The sequence below is a fragment of the Onychomys torridus genome, chromosome 9, assembly GCF_903995425.1.
Source record: "Onychomys torridus chromosome 9, mOncTor1.1, whole genome shotgun sequence".
Taxonomy (NCBI): domain Eukaryota; kingdom Metazoa; phylum Chordata; class Mammalia; order Rodentia; family Cricetidae; genus Onychomys; species Onychomys torridus.
In genome coordinates this window covers 14094646-14115484 of record NC_050451.1, presented here as the reverse complement: position 1 = coordinate 14115484, position 20839 = coordinate 14094646, and the positions used below count along the sequence as shown (strand labels likewise).

The window sequence follows — 20839 nt, the reverse complement described above, 5'->3', positions numbered from 1 at the left end:
CTAGCTTTATAGCAAATCTCAGGATTAGGTTATGCAAAGCAGAGCATGGGAGCTCAGGCTGATGTGGAAGGCTGGGACAAGAGGTTTGCAAGTTTGAAACCAGTTTTGGCTACACAACGAATTCCAGGATAGCCTCAACTATGCAGCAAGAACTTGTTTCAAAAAAAGAAAGAAAGAAAGAGAGGAAGGCAGGCAGAAAGGAAGGAAGGGAGGAAGGAAGAGAAGGGAAAGAAAAGACAAACCAACACACACATATACAAACAAATATATCTTCTAGAGTATGTTCTAGATTGTCTATACTTTAATATGAATTGTAATATCAAGTTAGTTTCTACATAAAGTCTGTTATGGTACTCATAGCTATTGCATTGAATCTGTAGATCAATTCAGGGAAAACTGACTTAGCAGTATCAAGTCCTTTAGTCCATAAATAAACCTATTTAACATTTAAAATTTGCATGAGGTTTTGTAGGATTCCAGTGTGCAGATCTTGAATACATCATAAATTATTTAGGAATAGTACCCATTTGGCTCCTGTTGTGCCATTGAACCAAATGCTTGTTTTTAAATATGTGTAACTTAGAAATGTAATTGCTTTTTGTATGTTGACCTTGCATTCTGTAACCTTGGGAAACTCTTAGCTGAAGCTGCCCTGTGCGTGTCCTTCAGGAGTTCCTATACTCACACACCAAATGACAAGTAAAGACAGTTTCATCTCTTTCTAATTTGATGCGTTTTTCTATTTGCATGTCTTATTATAGTTTCCAGGACCTTTGGTAGACTGGTGAGTGGAGGTGATGAACCAATCCAAGGGAAGGAAGCATTTTTTTCTTCAATATGTGATGTTGACTCTATATGTTTCCATAATGTCTCACAACTAGAGTACAATGGCCTAATTCAGGAAATAAACATGGGTCCAGTGTTCAGGAATCCAAGGCCCTTGAATTAAACTTACAGAATTTCCCCTCTAATGTTATTTTTCTGGTCTAGGGTCCTGTCTGTAATCCCACATCCTATTTAGTCATTATGTTTCCTTAGCATACTTTCATTTGGCACAGCTCATGACTTTGACCCAGGTAATGCATTATTTTGCATTGTTCCTCAACATGAGCTTATCTGGAATTTTGTCATGATTAGACTGAGGTTATACAATTCTAGCAAAAGTACCACACAAAAAATATAACTCTGGGCCCCCTCTTAGTGCATCCTGTCAAGGGTATAGACATTAATAAGTCAACACTGTAGTGTCAACTTCCATTTTTTCATGGCTTAAATTTTGATTTTCTGACATGGAAATATTGTGCCTCCTACAAACTGCATTTATTGATGAAATAAATAAGTGAAGTGTATGCACTATACAACACACACCAACGAATCATAAGAGGAAACAAATTAGGTAAGAAGTGAAAAATGATGCCTCTGACCAGGTTCTTAGAGATAATAAAATTCCAGATCAAGAGGGAGCCAATACCATTCTGTGAGAATTTTCTATAGCTTTCTGGGTCTACATACCTGCACTTCAATTTGGAGGGAAGGGCACATTGGTTTTTGCAGTGTGACTGCTCTGCATAAAGGTCTTCCTGGCCAATATGTAGTGTAGGGCCACTGGTCAATTTGCTCGGAATGATTATAGGAGGGATTGGGTTAGTTGGTTCCCATCACCAGCCAATTTCTACAATCAGGCACTTCAGGGAATTGCTAATGACAATCTTAGTACTTTGGATATTGTCATCTTTGTCTTCACTGTCATCTGTACTGTCTCCCTTTCCCTTCCAGAGAGGCTGTAGTACGTGTGCTGGGTCTCCTTCAGCTGTGTATGCTGCAGTCTTTTGTTTCCTCCTAAAAAAAGATATCCAAATTGTCTTTCATCAAAATGGAGTTTTGCTTCAAAAAATATATTACCTTAACTCTAGGATCAGGAGATAAAGCCACCTTGGCCTTGAGATATGTAGAGCTTGAACAGGCACACACATACATACACACACACACACACACACACACACACACACACACACACACACACACGGGAGAGAGACACAGAGACAGATTTGAAAAAATTTCAAGTGATTGGAATCTGGAAACAAAGATTATAGCAAGGGCAGTACAACTGACAACTTCCCAATAGACGCTGGAAGTTAAGAGATGCCTAAAGGGTGGTTGCCACTGAGTAACAAGAGTTCTAGAATTTCATTTAATGACCAGGGCAACACACAAGTCAAATACATGCTAGGAAGATAGAAGCACAAGGGCCAAGATGCCCACATGCTAAGGGAAGTTCATACAATGGAGGATAAGTGATGAGCTCTTTGTATTTTAGTGCAGTGTATAAAACAGTATCTGCTTCCAAGATGCAGCTGCCTGAACTATAGTCCTCAAGGGTTGCTGCTTTTGCAGTCTCCTTATCTGCCCCACCCTTCCTGGCTATGCCAAGCAGCTCCCAGCACTTTCTCAATATCTGGGCAATGCTTCTGAGAAGAAAAAGGAAGTAGACGCAGCAGTGGATCCTAACTTTGGAGATATGTAGATGTGAAGGTTTCCTTTTTCTGAAATCATTGAAGGCCATTGTGCAACATGATGGGCTCTGGGTCTCAGATCTCTGGACATCTCCAACACCAGATACTGGGAATCTGGGAATGCCTCCTTACTCTCAGGGGTAGAGAGGTCACTGGCCAACAGTTCATTGCTGAGGTGCCAGGTATGCATAGTGTTAGGTATATTGAGGGCAGGTTTCCAGAGTGTAGGTGGAGTAAGAGTGAGTGAGTCAACAGGAAGAAAATTGTGTGTGTGTGTGTGTGTGTGTGTGTGTGTGTGTGTGTGTGTGTGTCTTTTCTCAGAAGACCAATACTGGGAAGCTCTACTTACAGGGCAGGCATGCATAAATAGTGGGTGACTGACAAACAGAGGTTCATTTACCTGGAGCTCCCGGTGCCTAGAGGAAGCAATCTGTGAGTGTCTCTGCCTCTCATTTCGTTTCCCTATCTCTTGTGGATATTTGTCCATCTGGTATGTTTATCACACTGATTTTGAGGAAGGAGGAGTCCTGGTTCTGGTTCTAGGTTTGGGATAAGGAGCTGTGAGGGGTGGAGGTGGAAGACATAATGAGAGGAAAATATCCTCTGTACCTAGGTCACCTTCTTTGGCTCAGTGGAAGATTTGCTTTCTGAGTTAGGGTAGTGTGGATTAGTGCTATATAATGTTTCCCCAGACCACCAATTCTCCAGATGGTATGGAGAATTCATGTGGAATTTTGTCTTGGTTCCCAATTTTTAAGAAAGATAGTGGATGAAGAACTGCCCAGATTTTCTTGGGCTGGAATTTTAAACTCAGGCTGGTACCAATAGCATAGAAATAAGGATAACCTGAGTTCTTTCTTATCCTCAACTCATATTAAACATATAAATATGCTTAACTACACAAGATCTCTAAATGACCAGCCAATAGTAGGAAAAACCACTGTTCTCAAGGAACTTTTACTCTGAAAACACAGCATAAACTGAGTGCTCTGGGCTGTGGTTCTACACACTCTGTTCACCACCCAGCTAACTTGCCTGTCTCAGATCTGAAAGCCTGCTGATCTGCTCTCTGCAGACTTCCTTCATGCTCAGGCAAACAGACAGTAGAGCAGAAGACCTTTTGTCTTGACTCTTCCCCAGAATGAGCTGCGGGGTCCTAAAGTTAAGGTGGCTATAGGCCAAGGAACAGTGACCTTGATCTGACTTGGACCTTTTTTTCAGTACTAATGACGAAGCCTCTGCTAAAACAAGGGTAAAGGGGCCCATGAGTTCATTAGGGCATTTCTGGGGAGTCCATAGAGGCCTAAGAAAATTGTGAAGAAGAAATGGAAAGGAGACTTAGCCCATAACCACCAGCAGGTGGAGAAGTACATCTCTGGTCAGGAAGCTCTGGCAATCATGTACCTCACCCCTAGTTACAGTGAACCCCTTCATTGTACAGGCCCCTTTGTCCTTGTTCCCAGACACTGTGCTGCCCACTGGCTCCTCTTTGAAATGAAAGATGTTATTATAGTTCAGATCCTAACTGTCCTCCATGTTGAAGGCATGTATGGTTGCCAGCCTTGTGACATGCTGGTAAGTGCTGGTAGTGTTGGGAAGTTAAAACCTTGAGAAAAGTGACACAGGCACTCTTTTTAGGGAATGACCAAAGTCTTGCACCCTGTCATCAGGTCTTAGCCAAAATATGAACCTCTCAGACAGTGACTGGATGCTCTGCTAAATATCTTCTCTCAGTTCCTCCTCAAACCAGCCTCCGAACTGAATAGCCCACCTGGAATGTCCCCTCCCCCAACAAAGGCTCTCCCTGAAGCCCTCTCAGATAGTCCAGTAGACTTCTGGGTGTCCCTGGGTCTCTCCAGCTGTTAACTTAATATCTATGAAACTCTAGCTATGTTCCCTCTGAGACCTTTCTTATGGACTGGATGCCTCGTCCAGGAATGCTAAATTGCCTGGCAATCATTCAGCCACACTCCAGCCTGAGCTCAGTGCAAGCATCCAGAAGCACTCAGACCCAAGTGTATTATGGACCAGTGCTGTGAGCTGTTGGTGCTGATCCAGGTTGCAAGGGTGATGATGCAGATTTGACTTCAACTCAGATGAGCCAGTTGTCCTAGTTTATAGACAGAGAGAAAGAGGATCATGGATGAGGATAGTCTCGGTGAGGAACATTAGACCCAGCCATTGCCCTCATGGGGCCACCAGAGAAGAGATGGACAGTACTGTCAACCACTATCAGAGTGCTAGTCAGGTAACTCACTTCCTCAAAGGCCAGAATGTCTACCCATCTCCATAAACTGCCTTTGGAGTCTTACTGTCTCACTGCCCTGGACCCACATCATGGAGGAAGATGTGGGGATAGAGATTTCTCATCTCCAGACTCAGCAGTCACCACCTAATCCACACCCTAGAACCTCCATCACCTCTCTTCCCTTTCTCATCCCTGCAGGCCATGCTGCGCCTTCTGTCCGTGCTTGTCCTGCTTGTGCAGCCCCTGGGGAACCAGGGAGCAGAAATGAAGACCCTCTCGCAGAGATCAGTAGCTAACACCTGCACCCTAGTCATGTGTAGCCCCACAGAGAATGGCCTGCCTGGTCGTGATGGACGGGATGGGAGAGAGGGTCCACGGGGCGAGAAGGGTGATCCAGGTAGAGCTGGGATCAGGGGCTCACTCTGGTGGGGTGAGGGGAGGATCAGAATGTGAACCAACCTGAACCCCCAGATGCTCTGTGATAAACTTGGATGTGGGCTTCATCCTCCCAAGGAATGAGTATCCCCTTGGTGTCCATCCTACCTGCCAAACACATGTCTTTTTTTGATGTACCATGTGTTTCTTCCCATCACCCAGCTGGCTTGATTCCTCCCTTGGGATCTCTGGATTCTTCTTGTCCCAAGAATGGGTAAACTATTGATATTGGGGGTTAATCTATGGCGCCTTGTTCAAGCAGTTAGCAATTGTTCATTTTGATTAAATAATGCCTATGTGGACAGCTAGTGTTAATACTTAAACTCCACTCTATACATGGTGGGAAAGATGAGGCTCCACAGTCCTATAAACAGATCTTATTGGCAGGACCTGGCTAGGACATTACAAAGGAAGACTGGGATTCATGTTTCTATATTCAGATCTGTGTTTGGGTGGGTATTCACTTGCAAATCCATTTAATTCTTTCAAAAGCCATAGGGAACATACCAAACTTCTTTAACAGGTAAAGTTAGGGATGATAAAGCTGAAGAACACAGGCTTCTGCATTAAACAAATCTTGACTATTAGCTGCTTCTGAGTGAGTGTGATCCTCAGAGACACCTACTCATTGTCATCAAGTCTCAGCTTGCCTATCTCCCAGTGAGAATAGTATTTTCCAAATAATCTTTGACAAATGATGGAATCAAAAATTTTAATTTATAATGAATCTTCTGGATAAAGTTCAACGTCCCTGCTGACTGAGTTGGTGTAGTCTCCTGGTTTACCAGACATATTAATAAGCAAAGGAGGTGATCATGAAAATACTGACCCTGTAGAGTCTCATTGGCAAGATGAGAAACTCAATAAACTGGCAACACGGGTAGAGGGACACACTGCCCTGAGCCTTGGTGGATTCAAATGCTGTGGTTTTTGCCCCAGTTTGCATTTTGATTGGAAGGAAGCAGTGACACTTGGGATAAATACTGTCTGTCTCTAGGCTAAATGGGATAAAGGGCAAGAGATGTTTCAGGTAAGATACAGAGTGGCTCTTTATATGAATGGGTGGTCTTTTCCCACAGTGGCCATAAAACTGGCCTCCTCCCTGTATTTTTCATGGTCTTTGGTTGAGCCTTGGACAGAGGAAGGGCTTGAGGCAGGGAATGGCTTTTTTCCCTGGACCCTCCATTCCAGACACTTTTGATGATGAATATATTTGGCATATTTTGAAACCTCTTGGTCCCCGGGATTTGTTGAAAAGGTCAGTTGAGGCTTAAGAAGAGACACTCTTGAGCAGATTAGATCTGGGGTCGCTGTAGTGAGACCTCAGTCTTGGAGATGCTGGACCTGAGTCAAGGTATGTGTACCTCAGCTAGGTAGATATGTGATACAGCTCAGCCATGTAACTCTCTATGCTTCAGCCACGGGAAGAAATAGGAAGGGCAGAATCTTCCAGAAAATTCAGACACCCCATCCCAACCGCAGTCCTTGTCCTGGGAAGGCCTCTCTTGTCATAGAACAGTTTTCAAACCTGAGATTTCATCTCTTTTCTCTCTAACATAATCTACATAGGATTTAGTCTCTAAACCCCTTCTAGTACTGCTTCTTCCGAGGACATGGTGTGCTGGGCACTGCTGTGGGGAGGGAAACTTCCCACTTCCTCTTCTTCAACAGTTACCCTTGTCCCATGGTTTGTTATGAGTCTCTTGAAGACCACACATGTAATAGGGTAAAGTAGTCCAAACTGTCTCCTTTTATCATGCCCGCCCCTTCCCAACTGTTCTGACTAATCACTATTTTACATTCAAGTTGGTGTATGTTTTATGATCCACATACAACAGAACATGGGGCATCTATCTTTCTGTGTCTGGCTTTCACTTAATATGATGATCTTCATACCTACCTATTTTTCTAAAATGATAGGATTTTATTCTTCTTTATGCCTGGTTAATATCCCACTGTGGATATATACCACATTACCCATTCATCCATTAGTAGACACCTAGGCCATTGGTATATCTTAGCTATGGTGAATGATGCTTCAATAAATATGGGTGTGCAGGTATTTCTTTGGTTTGTTGATTGCATTTCAATTGGATATATTCCCAGGCATAGTAGAATGGTAATTGTAGCTCTAAATTAAAAAAAAATACACTACACTACTTTCCACAGAAGCTATTCATTTCCCTATATAAAGCATTACTAATTCATTTCCCTATATAAAACTTCCCTTTTCTCCACATCATCACTACTATTTGTTATTTCTGTGTGTAACACACACACAGAGATAGATGAGAGACCTCACTATGGAGACTACACTGGCCTCAAAGATCTTCATCTTGAGTTCTGGGATAAAAGGTATGTGCCACAACACATGGCTGGTTTGTTTTTGTAATAGCCATACTAACTGGTGCTAAATGCAATCTCGTTGTAGTTTGTATTTGCCTTTCCTTGATGGCTACTGAAATTGACATTTCAATTACTTTCTGACTTTTTATTTCTTCTCCTGAGTAGTCCATTCAGATAATCTACTCATTTTTAAATTAGATCATTTGCTTTTTACTGTTGATTTTTTAATTCCTTAGATACTCTGAATATTAAAGCTTTTGAATGTTTGACAAGTGTCTTCTCCCACTCAGTAGGCTGTCTCTTCACTCTGTTGAGGATTTCCTTTGTTGCACATAGGCTCTTTAGTATGCTACAATCTTATTTTAAGTTTTTGTTCCTTGTTTGGGGCTCTTCACAAATAAACAGTGATCAAGTAGATAAATAACAATAAACAAGTTAGTATCCATCTGATGCAATTTCTGATTGAAAAAATAGTTGGCTCTCCTGATACACACTCCCAGAACACTCACCCTCATGTGCACATGCAGTTATATACATGGACTTATACATCTAGCTACTTGTCCTGTGGACATTGATCAATGAATGCTGAGAGATAACCTCCTGATGACATAGTGGCCTTGGGGCAGGGGAGAGAGCACTGCATGAAAGGAAGCTCTTGGCTTGAATTCATCTCCAACCCACTGACATTTATTTCCTCTAAGTGGGGACACTGGTTTTCATTTTATGGGTCACCACAGGACCAGGGTATGTGACTGTAGGCAGTCCATGTTCTGCAGAACCCTGAAGAAATTCTGGAGACTTCATCCTGTAAATATTGGTCCCTTCTGAGCCTAGAACTAACTTTGTATCCATTTCTTTTGTTTCTGTAGGTTTGCCAGGACCTGTGGGACTTTCAGGAATGCCTGGCCCTGTAGGTCCAGTTGGGGCCAAAGGGGACAATGGCTCTGCTGGAGAACCTGGACCAAAGGGAGACTCTGGACCATGTGGTGAGCAATGGGTCATGGGATTCAGCTGGTGCCTCCAGCTGCTGCTTCTATCATGAGGATTTGCAAGTAGCAGGCACAGAACTTGTCCAGGAAGAGGGAAGAAGGATGCTCTGAAGGAGACACTGGTTGTTTCAGGATGGACTATTGTCTCTTCACCCTCTGCTCTGACACTCACCTTACCCACTCCCACTGCCAAAGGAGATTTGTTTCACTGACCGGGCTGATCCTTTTCTGACAGGACCTCCAGGACTTCCAGGTGTGCCTGGTCCAGCCGGGAAAGAAGGCCCTTCTGGGAAGCAGGGGAACACAGGACCTCAAGGCAAACCAGGTCCTAAAGGAGAGGCTGGGCCAAAAGGTAGGCCGGGGGCATGGCTAGTCTGGGAGAGAAAAAGGGAGAGTGACAGTGGAGGCCCTTGATGTGATCTGGGGCATGGTCACGTGACCAGGAGAAACCCAGGGTACTAACACTGCCAAGACCTCTTCATGCACGCCTCTCTCATATCTTGCTGCACTGACAGTGTATCTCTCCATTACCCTCCACAGAGGAGCCCCAGGCAGCAGGGAACAATATATTCACCTCTCTATCTAACCCTGCAGTTCTGTGAAAAGGCCTACTGCTGAGGAAAGGATGCACCCTGAACACACTCTTAGCAGCGTTTCTTCCTGCTTGTTCCTTTCTCAGGAGAAGTGGGTGCTCCGGGCACACAGGGATCTGCAGGAGCAAAAGGCCCTGCAGGCCCCAAGGGAGAAAGAGGTGCCCCTGGTGAGCGAGGAGCCGCTGGGATTGCTGGGGCAGCAGGTAAGTGAGGAATCTATGGAGGGCTGGATGGAGTTCTACTGCACCATCCTGAGAGCTGCCAAGGTCTATATTCCGTCTTCCGCTTAAGTCAAAGCTAGGCTGTCAAAGCTAGTCAAAGCTTGGAGGCAGACTGCTTCCAAGGAGGGTGAATGTGGGGGCCTCTGGGACTGCTTGTATGTAGGGAGAGGGCTGTTTTAAGCCACAGGGAGTCTCTTTGCGGGGAAGTTGTATACAGACAAAAGTGGATTGCTGGACAATAAGGACAGCCATACACAGAGTGGGCACGTGTCTGGTTTCTGGGAAGAGTCTGCGTGTGAGAAAGGCACAGAGCTGGAATTAAGATAGACTATGTCCAAAAATGTGAAAGTGCTGGAAAATGGACACACAGCTTAGCCAGTTCTTTTTGAATTCCAGGACCTGCAGGAGCTGTGGGTCCACAGGGAGCTCCAGGCTCCAGAGGGCCTCCAGGACTCAAGGGGGACAGAGGTACTCCTGGAGACAAAGGAGACAAAGGTGAAAGTGGGCTTCCAGGTAAGGCAGAAGCTTTGGGTAATGGGACCTTCACTGTGGTGTAGCATTCTTCAGCTAGGCATGAGCACCTCATTTGTACAGGTAGTGAATGGAAGTTGGGGTCAGCAGATAGATGGAACACCAGTTAGGCTCTGGCTTAACTATCTAAGTCATGTGGAAAGGTAACTTGATAATTTCTTTATCTGACCATGGGGGACAGGTGACAACATGGTTTATAGGCTAGCCTTGCACATCTAACAACCCAGTGGGTGAGAATTATATAAGGGATGTGTATTTCTATTCTTTCTCCAAGAATGGGGATGTCATTGTATTTCCTGAATCTTGTGGCAGGATCCCATCTGGTTTGGTCTGCCATCTGCTCCAGACTTAGTTGAAGTTCAGGGGCTTATTAGGGACCATAAGAAATCCCTGAACAGAGAAACCTGGTGCCAGGGAAACTCCCAGGAATCTACAAAGATGACCTCAGATAACACTCTTAGCAATAGTGGAGAGGGTGCCTGAACTGGCCTCCTGTAATCAGGTTGGTGACTGCCCTAATTGTCATCAGAGAGCCTTCATCCAGTAACAGATAGAAGTAGATTCAGAGATCCACAGCCAAGCACTGGGCTGAGCTCCAGGAGTTTATTGAATAGAGAGAGAAGGGATTATAAGAGCAAGGGGGATCAAGATCTTGATAGGGGAATCCACAAAGACAGCTGACCTGAGCTAGTGGGAGCTCATGGACTCTGGACTGACAACCAGGGAGCCTGCATGAGACCCACTTAGGCCCTCTGGAGGTAGGCCAACAGTCGTGTAGCTTGGTCTGTTCATGGGGCCCCTAGCAGTGGAATCAGGACCTGTCCTTGGATCATGAGCTGGCTATTTGGAACCTATTCCCCATGCTAGGATGTCTTGCCCAGCCTTGATGCAAGGGAGGAGCTTGACACTGCCTCAATTTGATATGCCATGCTTTGTTGACTACCATGGGAGGCTTTCTGAATTGAGGAGGAATGGATGTGGGGGAGGGAAGAGGGAACAAGAAGAGTGGAGGGAGGGGAAACTGTGTTTGGTATGTAAAAACAAATGAAAAAAATTAATAAAATAGAAACAAATCCCTGAACAGAAGCTGGGTGTCATGGATCATACTTGTAATCCTAGTACTCAGGAGGCTGAGACAAGAGGATCACTGAGTTGGATGTCAGCCTAGACTACATTAAACCTTGTCTTTAAAACAAATAAACAAAAAAAAAAACAGAAAACAAAAAACAAACAAACAAACAAACAAACAAACAAACAAAAAACCCAAACACTGGAGAGATGGATCAGCAGGTGAAATGCTTGCCATACAGACATGAGTTCCAGAGTTCAGATCCCCAAATGGAGGAAGGACATGGCAGTGGGCCAGTAATCTCAGCCCTATAAAGGCAGAGATGGGATCCCTGACTAGCTAGACTAGTCAAATAATCAAGCAGGGAGTTCAAGCAAGAGACTCTACCCCAGTGTATAAGGTGATGAAGGAAGATGCTCAATATCAATATTGGATCACATGTACAACACACACACACACACACACACACACACACACACACACACACACACACACACACATAGGCACACACCATCATCCCACACACAGAAATTTTTTTTTTTGAAAAAGAAAAAAGAAATCCATTCACAGCAGGGAGAAGCTGTTCCTACAGATGATGAGAGTTAGCAAACCCCCCACTTTGACCCTTCCCCTTTTTTCTGGGGCCCAGGCTGAAGTTATTCCTAGGTTTGCAGCACAGTCCTCACATGGCCATTTCTCTTCTTTCCCCCTTTGTAGACAGTGCTGCACTCAGGCAGCAGATAGAGGCCTTGAAAGGACAGCTCCAGCATCTAGAGGCTGCCTTCTCTCGCTATAAGAAAGGTGAGTTCCTGGCTCCAAACGGAATCTGTCCATGATAAGTTCTGGACCTTGGTGAGCTAGGGTTACTCATTTGGCTGAGCTTTGTTCTAGGTCTAGGATGGGAATGAGCAGGAACTAAGTCTAGGGCTAAACTTGAGGCTGGAGCAGCACATTCAGCATCCATCAACGCACATAGTGCATGTATGATATAAGCAAACACAGACTTGCACACACATCAAGACATATATCAGGTCTTTCTATGTGCTTTGGGTGAATGATTGGGTGTGTTCATGTAGCACAGGCAAGCTCATCCAGGATCATAAACCCTGTGATAGCACATGAGTCCTGCACTACCTGTTCAGAGCTGCTCTAGGTACCATCCTGAGCCCATGGAGAATCTTCACCAAGGTCATTTTAAAGATACTCAGAGGAGAAGGGCAGTGAATCAGGGCACAGCATGGACTCTGACCAGCCTCACAGTGTAAGACCTTCCCAGAATACAAGTCCTGAGAGTCTGTTATCCTTTGCACACTTCCATGTATGAATCCAAAAGCACAGGAGTTGGGGGCACACTGAATGAAAGAGGTGTGACATGCTATGCAAATGAGGTCTTGAGATGTAACCCATCACTTCAGAGTCAAAGAAGAGGAAAAGGATGTGACTTTGTCTTGCCTCAGACAGTCGCTAGGGTCTTAATAACTGATGTCATTCCTTTTTGGGTTTCACCATTAACCCTGAACACATGCACCTCTCAGATTACTTTACCCTCTCTCCAGCACTGTCAGGACTAGGAGGCTGAGGCCAGCCTGGACCCAACTCTCAGATGCCCCACTCCTTTTTTGACTGTCCCCTAACCCCAGCACACAGCGAAGACCCTGGCTGACAACTTTTGTCTTCTCTGCTCTCAAAAGTAATTTCCTGGAAGAAGTTGTTCAGTTCTACACAGTAGCTGACAGAGCACAGGCCAAACAAGAATATCTCACTGTCTCTGTCTCTGTCTCTTGTTCTCCCTCCCTCCCTCTCCTCTCCTCTCCTCCTCCTCCTCCTCCTCCTCCTCCTCCTCCTCCTCCTCCTCTTCTTCTTCTTCTTCTTCTTCTTCTTCTCTCTCTCTCTCTCTCTCTCTCTCTCTCTCTCTCTCTCTCTCTCTCTCTCTCTCTCTCATTCCCTCCCTTCCTCCCTCTCGTGTGTGTAAGCTAAAGGTTGATGTTAAGTGTCCTTTACCACTTTATTTTTATATTTTACTATGTGTGTATACATGTATGACTTAAAGTGTACCATGGTGCTCATGTGGAAGTCAGAGAACAACTTTGTGAAGTCAGTTCTCTCCTACCTTTATGTAGGTTCCAGGGACTGAACTCAGATCACCAGGTTGTGCAGCAAGAAGCAAACACTTTTACCTCTGAGTCATCTTAGCAGCCCTCCACCTTGTCTTTTGAGACAGGATCTCCCGCTAAAACTGGTGCTTACTGTCTTAGTAATGTTGGCTGGTCAGTGAGGCCCTCCACCCCACCCTAGGATCCACCTGTCTCCACTCTCAGTGCTGGGGTTCCAGACTTGTACCTCATGTCAAGCTTTTATATAGGTACGGTGGATCTAAACTCAACCTCTCATACTTGAATAGCAAGTGTTTTTACCCACTGAGTCTCCCAGCCTATGTCTGAGCTTTGGTGCTTTGGTGTCAGAATATGTGACATTCCCCTCCATTATACCAACTTGGGGTCTTGTATTTAATTTTTCTGAGCTCAAATGCACTTGCTTGTGAATGGGGGGACATGGCATCCCCTCACAGAGTACAGTGTGATACTAGGACTCCTCTGGAATAGAGTGTCTTTGTTTCATCATCTCTGGTTCCCTATTTACCCTTCATGAGAAGACTGGGAGGAGGTTCTAGCTCCAATTCAAATTACTCATAGCTCCAGAACTCTAGCTAGGGGTTGCCACCACTTCAGCCCACCTTCCCTCCTCTTTCAGCCACTCTCTTCCCTGATGGCCAAAGTGTTGGAGACAAGATCTTCAGGACGGGGGGCTCTGAAAAGCCTTTTGAAGATGCCCGAGAGGTGTGCAGGCAGGCGGGGGGGCAGCTGGCCTCCCCACGTTCTGCTGCTGAGAATGCTGCCATACAGCAGCTGATCACAGCCCACAACAAAGCTGCTTTTCTGAGCATGACAGACATGGACACAGAAGGCAAGTTTACGTACCCCACAGGAGAGCCCCTGGTGTATTCAAACTGGGCTCCAGGGGAGCCCAACAACAACGGTGGGGCGGAGAACTGTGTGGAGATTTTCACCAACGGCCAATGGAACGACAAGGTTTGTGGAGAGCAGCGCCTTGTCATCTGTGAGTTCTGAGCCACTGTGGGTAGGAGAAGGGACAATACTTGACCAGGAGCTTGGCCACTGTGGTACGGCTCAGACCTGTGTGTTGCCAACATCCTAATAAAAGGTGACTACCTGTCTAGCTTGGGTTCTCTGTAAAAAGCAGGCCAAAGGCAGGGCTACCACAGAGCATGTCTCTCAAGAGTATCCTGCACGGCTTCCTTCCTATGCTGAAAAACTCTCAGGGGAAAGAGAGGCCCGCTTTTCCCCATTGTAAGGGGTAAAGGTCCATCTCTATGACCTGTCACAGAATGCAATACCATCTTCTTGGTCCTGAGGCTTTTCAAAATTTCAGCTGTGTTTGGCTTAGCTGGTGGCACCTTCTTTAATCTTTCTCCATTGGGCTTTCTCCACTCTTGCCTGAGGTTTCTGGTGTCCTAGCTGCTCCTGGTGGCTTTTTCTCATATCTCTGTTATTATCCTTCACCACCTAATGGGCACACACAGGCCCTAGCTCTTGGTTCTCGTTCTCTCCAGGGTGAGATCACCCTGGCTCCTGGTGTTATATTCCATTTCTGGTCAGGATTTCTTTCTGATGCCCCCAAACAAAAAACAAAAACACCAAAAAAATATGGTAGACTAGAGACCTTTAGCTGCCTGGAAGCCCAGCAGAGTGGCTGGGCCCAAAATGTCTGTTTCCTTACTTGGCATCACGGCTAAAACTAAGATAATGTTCCTCAAAAGCCCTATCAGTGGGGCTGAGAAGGACCTCTGTACCTTTTGTAGAGTCATCTGGTGTCTCAGGAAGACTGGAGCAGAGGGGGTAGCCATGTTCAAAGTTACCTAAGCCTTCTTCTGCCAGACAGTTCCAGAGAATTCTATCCTTTCTGATTCAAAGATAACCTAGTTAATACTCCCCATCTATTTTTTAAATTTATTTTTATTCTATGTACATGAATGTTTTGCTGGAATTGTGTATGTGTACCATGTATGTGCCTGTTGATTCTCTGAAACTGGGATTATGGGTAGTTGTTAGCCACCATATGGATGCTGAGACTTGAACCCAGGTCTTCTACAAAAGCAACAAGTGCTGTTAACTGCTGAGCAATCTCTCCAGCCCCATCCTCTTTATCTTTCAAACATGGGAAGGGAGGCCGAGAAGAGAGGGGACTCAGACAAGGGTGACTTGGGATGGTAGGGTTGGTGGGTCACGAACAAATTTTTCTTTACCTCAAAGCTAACAATTCTTATATTTGGTTAATTTTGACACACTCTTCCAAAATTTATTTTAATTATACCTGTATTCAAGACATGGGAGGGACACCTGGGTGGACCACAGACCCCTAAGAAGTATCCCCTCTCCAAGCTGGAATTCTCACTCTCCTGTCCCAGAAACCAGAGGGAATTGTCCTTTCTGTATAGTCTCCCCCACCCAAACTGAACCCCTCTTCCAAGAAGCACCTCAGCATGACTCATAGATAAGATATCGTGTTTTAAGAGAAAAGCCCCACACTTTCAGACATTGTGAAGCCAACTCCTAACTGAGTTTTTTTTTTTTTCCTTGTTCCTGGTACCTTCTGAAAAACAAGTCAGTTGCACAATAAAGAACAAATAATTCTTGGTGCAGAGGCCACACCTGGGCACACAGGTGAAGGCAGCTTAGAGAGGTTCCTTTTACAACCAGGAAGCAACTGGATCTTGGTTAGGACAAAGGGAAACCTTTCCTATAGGAAGGCTCCACATGTGCATAAGAAGTACCAGGGAACAGGTCGGGTTAAGCTGTCTCCCTGAATCCTTCACACACCCATATCTCTCTTGCTCACACCCTCCTGCTTCCTGTCTCTAGTTCTCAACCTCTGGGCCATAACCCCTTGGAGGCAGGGGTGTCACATTGCAGTAACAAAATTACAGTTATGAAGTAGCAACAAAATTTTATGGTCGGGGATGACCACGATGTAAGGAACTGTATTAAAGGGTAGCAGCATTAGGGAGGTTGATAACCATTGCTCTAGACTGTCCAAGGACAGTAAATAGACATAGACACAGAGCATAGAAGCAGGAAGCACTGCCCTGCTACCAACTCAAAACTCCTGTCGGGGACAAATCTGCTTGTCTCAGATGCCCACCCTGGTCCTAGCAGCTAAGTATTTGGGGATAGGACACACATAACAATATTGCCACTGAGATTCCCTGAAGGTCCTGACAGCCTTAGGGAATCCTTTCAAAGGAACTATTATCTCTCCCAAAAATGATACCAAATCTCTCCCTTTTTAAAAATAAATGTATTTTATTTTTCTATGTATGACTGTTTTGCCTGCATGTGTATATCTATGTCTCACATTTGTGGCTGGTGCCAGCAGAAGCCAGAAGAGGTTGTCAAATTTCCTAGAACTGGAGTTACAGAATGGTTGTGAGTTACCATGTGGGTACTGGGAATTGAACCCAGGTCCTCTGGAAGAGCAGCTGGTACTCTTGGCCACTGAATCATTTCTTCATCCCTCCCCAGCTCATTTCTTAACAACAGGAAGGAAAGAACAACAGAATTCTATGATGAGAAAAACAATCTCCTATCATGCATGTTGAAGGTCTAGGATGTTGATACCTCAACCCCTTTCAAAGAACTCTTCAAATCCACCAGCACCACAGGCCAGGAGAGCTTGGTTTACTCTGAACACAGAGAACATCAAGATTATCTGTAGACACAGCCTCATTAAAGAGAAGACTGAAGCAAATATTTCAGAAGTTCAAGTTTTAAGTTTTGGAACACCTAGAAACCCCCTGCTCATCATACATGTGAAGGCCAACATGGTTTTAAACCTTTCATCCTTCCCTGAGCCATTTGAGCCAAGGCCCCTTTCTAACTAGCATAAGCAAGAAGTAAAGCTGGAATTATGTAACTCTTAACCTCTTAGGAGATATAATAATCTATACACTGCCACTTGGATCAAGAAAGCCACTGACATCCATCTGCAGTAGGGTCTTCCACAGAAGATGAATTGGGAAGCCCTATTTGGTTTAACAGTATTTTTATTTTAAAATGTTCATTTCTTGTTTTCTTTTTCTCCTTTTTCACTTATTTTTGAAACAGTCTTTCTATGCAGCTCAAGCTGGCCTCAAACTGCCCATTCTCTTTCCCTCAACCTGCAGAGTCTGAGATCACAGGTGTATATCACAATGTCTAGTTGGGTTAATGTATATTTTCAAGACACCTCCACGTTCTCTACCCTCATGTCACTAAAGCAACCCACATGCCACATCACACAGCCTGAGAGGAGCCCTCTGATGTTATTCTTCTCTAGGATCCTATTTTTGTTCTGAGACCTTTTGACACACACACCACTGACAATTGAATTACTTATTTGAGGAATTCTCAACCACTCTTACCATGTGGGAATTCTCTTTATTCAAGCCCAAAGGTGTGTTTGAAAAACAAAACAACCACACCCTAAAAACCCTTCCTAGTTAGGGGAAAATGTTATTGAGGTATCAAATACTTATCCAGAGCTGGATACAAAGATGAAATGGCTGGTGGTGGGCTCTTAAGAGTCCTAAGGAGGCAGAGAAGTAATCTCTAGGACTGAATTGCAGCAGCAGGCAGTAGGGGTGCTTGGCAGTAGATTTAGAATTAATGGATGATCTAAGAGCTCTTAGCCAGAACCACAGACAGGAACCATCTACTTGTGCTATTGCCAAGCTCCTCAGAGATCAAGACATTTCATTGCCACGTGGCCCTTCTGTGACGATTACTCTGCATGGACTCCCATGTTAGATTTTCTGGGTTTCTCTAATGTTTCAGTGACAGCCCTTCTGAGACAAGCATGGAACCTCTGGCATATGTTACTTCCAAATGGTCAGAATGAGATCTGTCCCCATTTCTCTCCTGGCCACTCTTTTGTGACCATGTGATTGTGAAAGGATTAGTGGACATGAAGTTGTACATTCAAGTATTCTAGAGCCTTAAGCATTTGCATGGACAATAGCCACCTCGAGGATCAGCTGGTTCCACTTGGACTATGAGTGATAACTGGGGATCCATAGGTAGACACTCTTCTGATATTGACGTATTTGATCTATATTTACTTAGGAGTCTGTAGGCTCTATCACCTGCTTGTCTGAACCACTTTTGTGTCGCAGAGGGACTTGCCTGAATAAAGTAGTCCCTTCTATATTTGTTTAGTGAGAAGAGCAAATGGAATGAATGATCAAGGGAGCCAAGTGAACAAGACCCTTCATTCCCACTGAAAAGGGCCAAATGAAGTGCTTTTGAGATGTTACCTGTCCCTTTGATCTGAAGTGAGAGAGCAGTGACCTCACTGTTCATTCTTCTGCCTGGTTATTTCCCCTTGACACTTCAAGTATGAGTGGCAGAGGTTAGGCCAGGGCTGAAATGTCAGAAGGCAACTTCAGGAAAGCAGAGACCAGAGGGCTGGGTGGGTTATGGGTCCAAGCAGGAAGGAGAAGAAAGCTGGTGGTGGGTTTTGAGCAAGCCCGATCCCCTAGCTGGAGAGAGGCTACAAGAGCAGAATGGGGAAGAGAAGGGTTAGTGGATTCTCAGAAGGCTCTTGGAACTCAGTACATTTCCTGTGAAATGTTCCCCAGGCAGAAAAGGTGATTAAGAGTGGGAGGATCTCCTGATTCCCCAACTCCAGGGTTCTTAGGAAAGAAAGGCTGCTAGCCAAGTGAGGGAAATTAAGCAAAATGGTGTAATTTGATAGGATTTGGCACATTTTATGTTAAAGAGGTTTTTTTTAAATTAGCATCATAAAATAATACACTAAACAACATATGGATAGAATAATGAAAAAGAACAAAGTCTAAAAGTGAACCCAGGTTCATATGCCATATACACCTGATAAAAACAGGGTACCAAAATGGCTTGTCAGTGAACACTGTTCAGTTATACGACCAAGCACTTCGGGGAAAAATAAAAGATTTTTAGTTACAGTTAAAAATGAAAACCAGGCCTGGGGATATAGCTCAGTGGTAGAATGATTGATTGCCTAGGATGTGTGAGTTCCTGGACCTCAGCAGAGCAATAATTAGTTAGTTAGCTAGTTAGTTAGTTAGTTAGTTAGTTAGTTAGTTAGTTAGTTACAAATTGAAAGAAAATCAGAAGATATGAGTATTGCATCAAATACTCTTGGAGAAGAAACAGCAATCTAAAACTTACTGCTAGAGAGGGAAACTTGGAGTAATGATGCTGGTGTGTGTGACTGCACAAAAACTATGTAAAACTGATGAAGAATAATACACAACATCAACTAAAGGAAGAGTTCTGAAGCTGTACAGACAGCTCAGTTAAGAGCACTGGCTGCTTTTCTAGAAAATCCAGGTTCAATTCCCAAAACCCATATGGCAGCTTACAACTGTAACTCCATTCCCACGGGATTGACACCTTCTTCTGTCCTTCGAGGGCACTCAGCAAGCATGTGGTGCACAGACATACATGCAGGCAAAACACCCCTACATATACAATAAATAAGCAAATAAATAAATACAAATAAAAATTTTAAATACTGCCGGTGTATTTACAATGTACATAACAATAAATCAATATGAAAATGATAAATCACCAACTAGGAAAAAATTATCTAAGAGCAAGAAGAGGAAATTCATCAATTTTTATCACCATTAAAACATGGAAAAATGCACAATGTTAGTGACAATTAACAAGAAGAAATAGTCTTTCCAAATCTGTGGAGATTCTTTGCAATGTCATACTAAAAAGTAAAAACAAGGGTTGAGGATTTAGTTCAGTGGTAGAGGCCCTGGGTTTGATCCTCAGCTTAAAAAAAAAAAAAAAGTAAAAACAAATTCAGGGACTACTATGAATAATGTAAAAATCATGGTGCAGCAGGCCGAGGCAGGAGTATTGCTGCAAGTTCAAGGCAAGCATAAGGGTTAAATAGCAAGATCTTTTGAATTCAGGTGCAGTTGCCTGGGTGCATGAACATGGAATCAGACCTCAAAATTATGTGTTGCCCTTATTGCTTTCCACTTTATTGCATCAAGACAGTTTCTCAAAGGACCCTGAAATCTCCATCTTGCTCTGTACATCCCTGGCCATCCTGGAACCCGCTCTGTAGGCTTCAAACTCAAGATATCTGCCTGCCTCTGTCTCCTGAGTGCTAGCATTAAAGACATGTGCCACCACACCTGGCTGAGGTCAGACTTTTTAAAAATCATGTTTTAAAAACTATACCCTGATAAATTTGCAAAAAAATTTCATCAACATCAAAAGATGTTTGTTGATTTGCAATTAAATTAGGTCCCCATAGACACACCCTAAGTTAAATACATTACAAATTGAAAATGCTCTTATTTAAAACACCTAGCCAATGGAACATCCTGACTTTACCTGGCTTGCCTTGAATCTAAGAGTCCTTACATCAGCCTATAGCCAGACAAAGTTGTCTAACACAAAACTTAGTTTTTAATGAAATGGTGACTACCACATATACACAAGTGTGTATTTTGTAATGAGATGTGAAAACACAATACCCCCAAATATGTCAGTCCCACTTGTAATCTCAAGGGTTCATTGACAGCCTTAGCTCTCTGGTGCTTCCCAGCATCTTGAGAGAGAAACATGCACAAGTATTTCTATTCTGGGAAGGTCAACATCTCAGGTATGATTTTTACACTGTTATAATATTGAAAATTAGAAGTCAAAAACCACTTAAAGTCAGGGACCATTTGCAGTAGCAACAAGAAAGTGCAGATATCTTATAGGCCTGCCAGAATTGAAAGAGGCAAGGATGAAAGGATCTCAGTTGACTTCCTTCCCCACTCTTCTCTTT

The 20839-nt window shown here is 44.0% G+C and overlaps 1 protein-coding gene across 1 annotated transcript; it reads left to right on the top strand.

Moving 5' to 3' along the window:
• Positions 1–2873: 2873 nt before the first annotated feature.
• On the top strand, positions 2874–14170 carry Sftpd (surfactant protein D). Its single transcript, XM_036198638.1, has 8 exons — positions 2874–2945; positions 4960–5158; positions 8412–8528; positions 8767–8883; positions 9211–9327; positions 9742–9858; positions 11663–11746; positions 13697–14170. Exons 2-8 carry the CDS (start codon positions 4963–4965, stop codon positions 14071–14073), a joined length of 1125 nt encoding a protein of 374 aa, XP_036054531.1. The 5' UTR covers positions 2874–2945; positions 4960–4962; the 3' UTR covers positions 14074–14170.
• The last annotated feature ends 6669 nt before the right edge of the window (positions 14171–20839 follow it).

Coding starts and splice junctions, on each gene's coding strand:
- Sftpd (XM_036198638.1), top strand. CDS start 4,963: ATGCTGCGCCTTCTGTCCGTGCTTGTCCTGCTTGTGCAGCCCCTGGGG. Junction 8,529..8,766: donor GGGAGACTCTGGACCATGTG/GTGAGCAATGGG, acceptor CTTTTCTGACAG/GACCTCCAGGACTTCCAGGT. Junction 9,328..9,741: donor TGGGATTGCTGGGGCAGCAG/GTAAGTGAGGAA, acceptor TTTGAATTCCAG/GACCTGCAGGAGCTGTGGGT.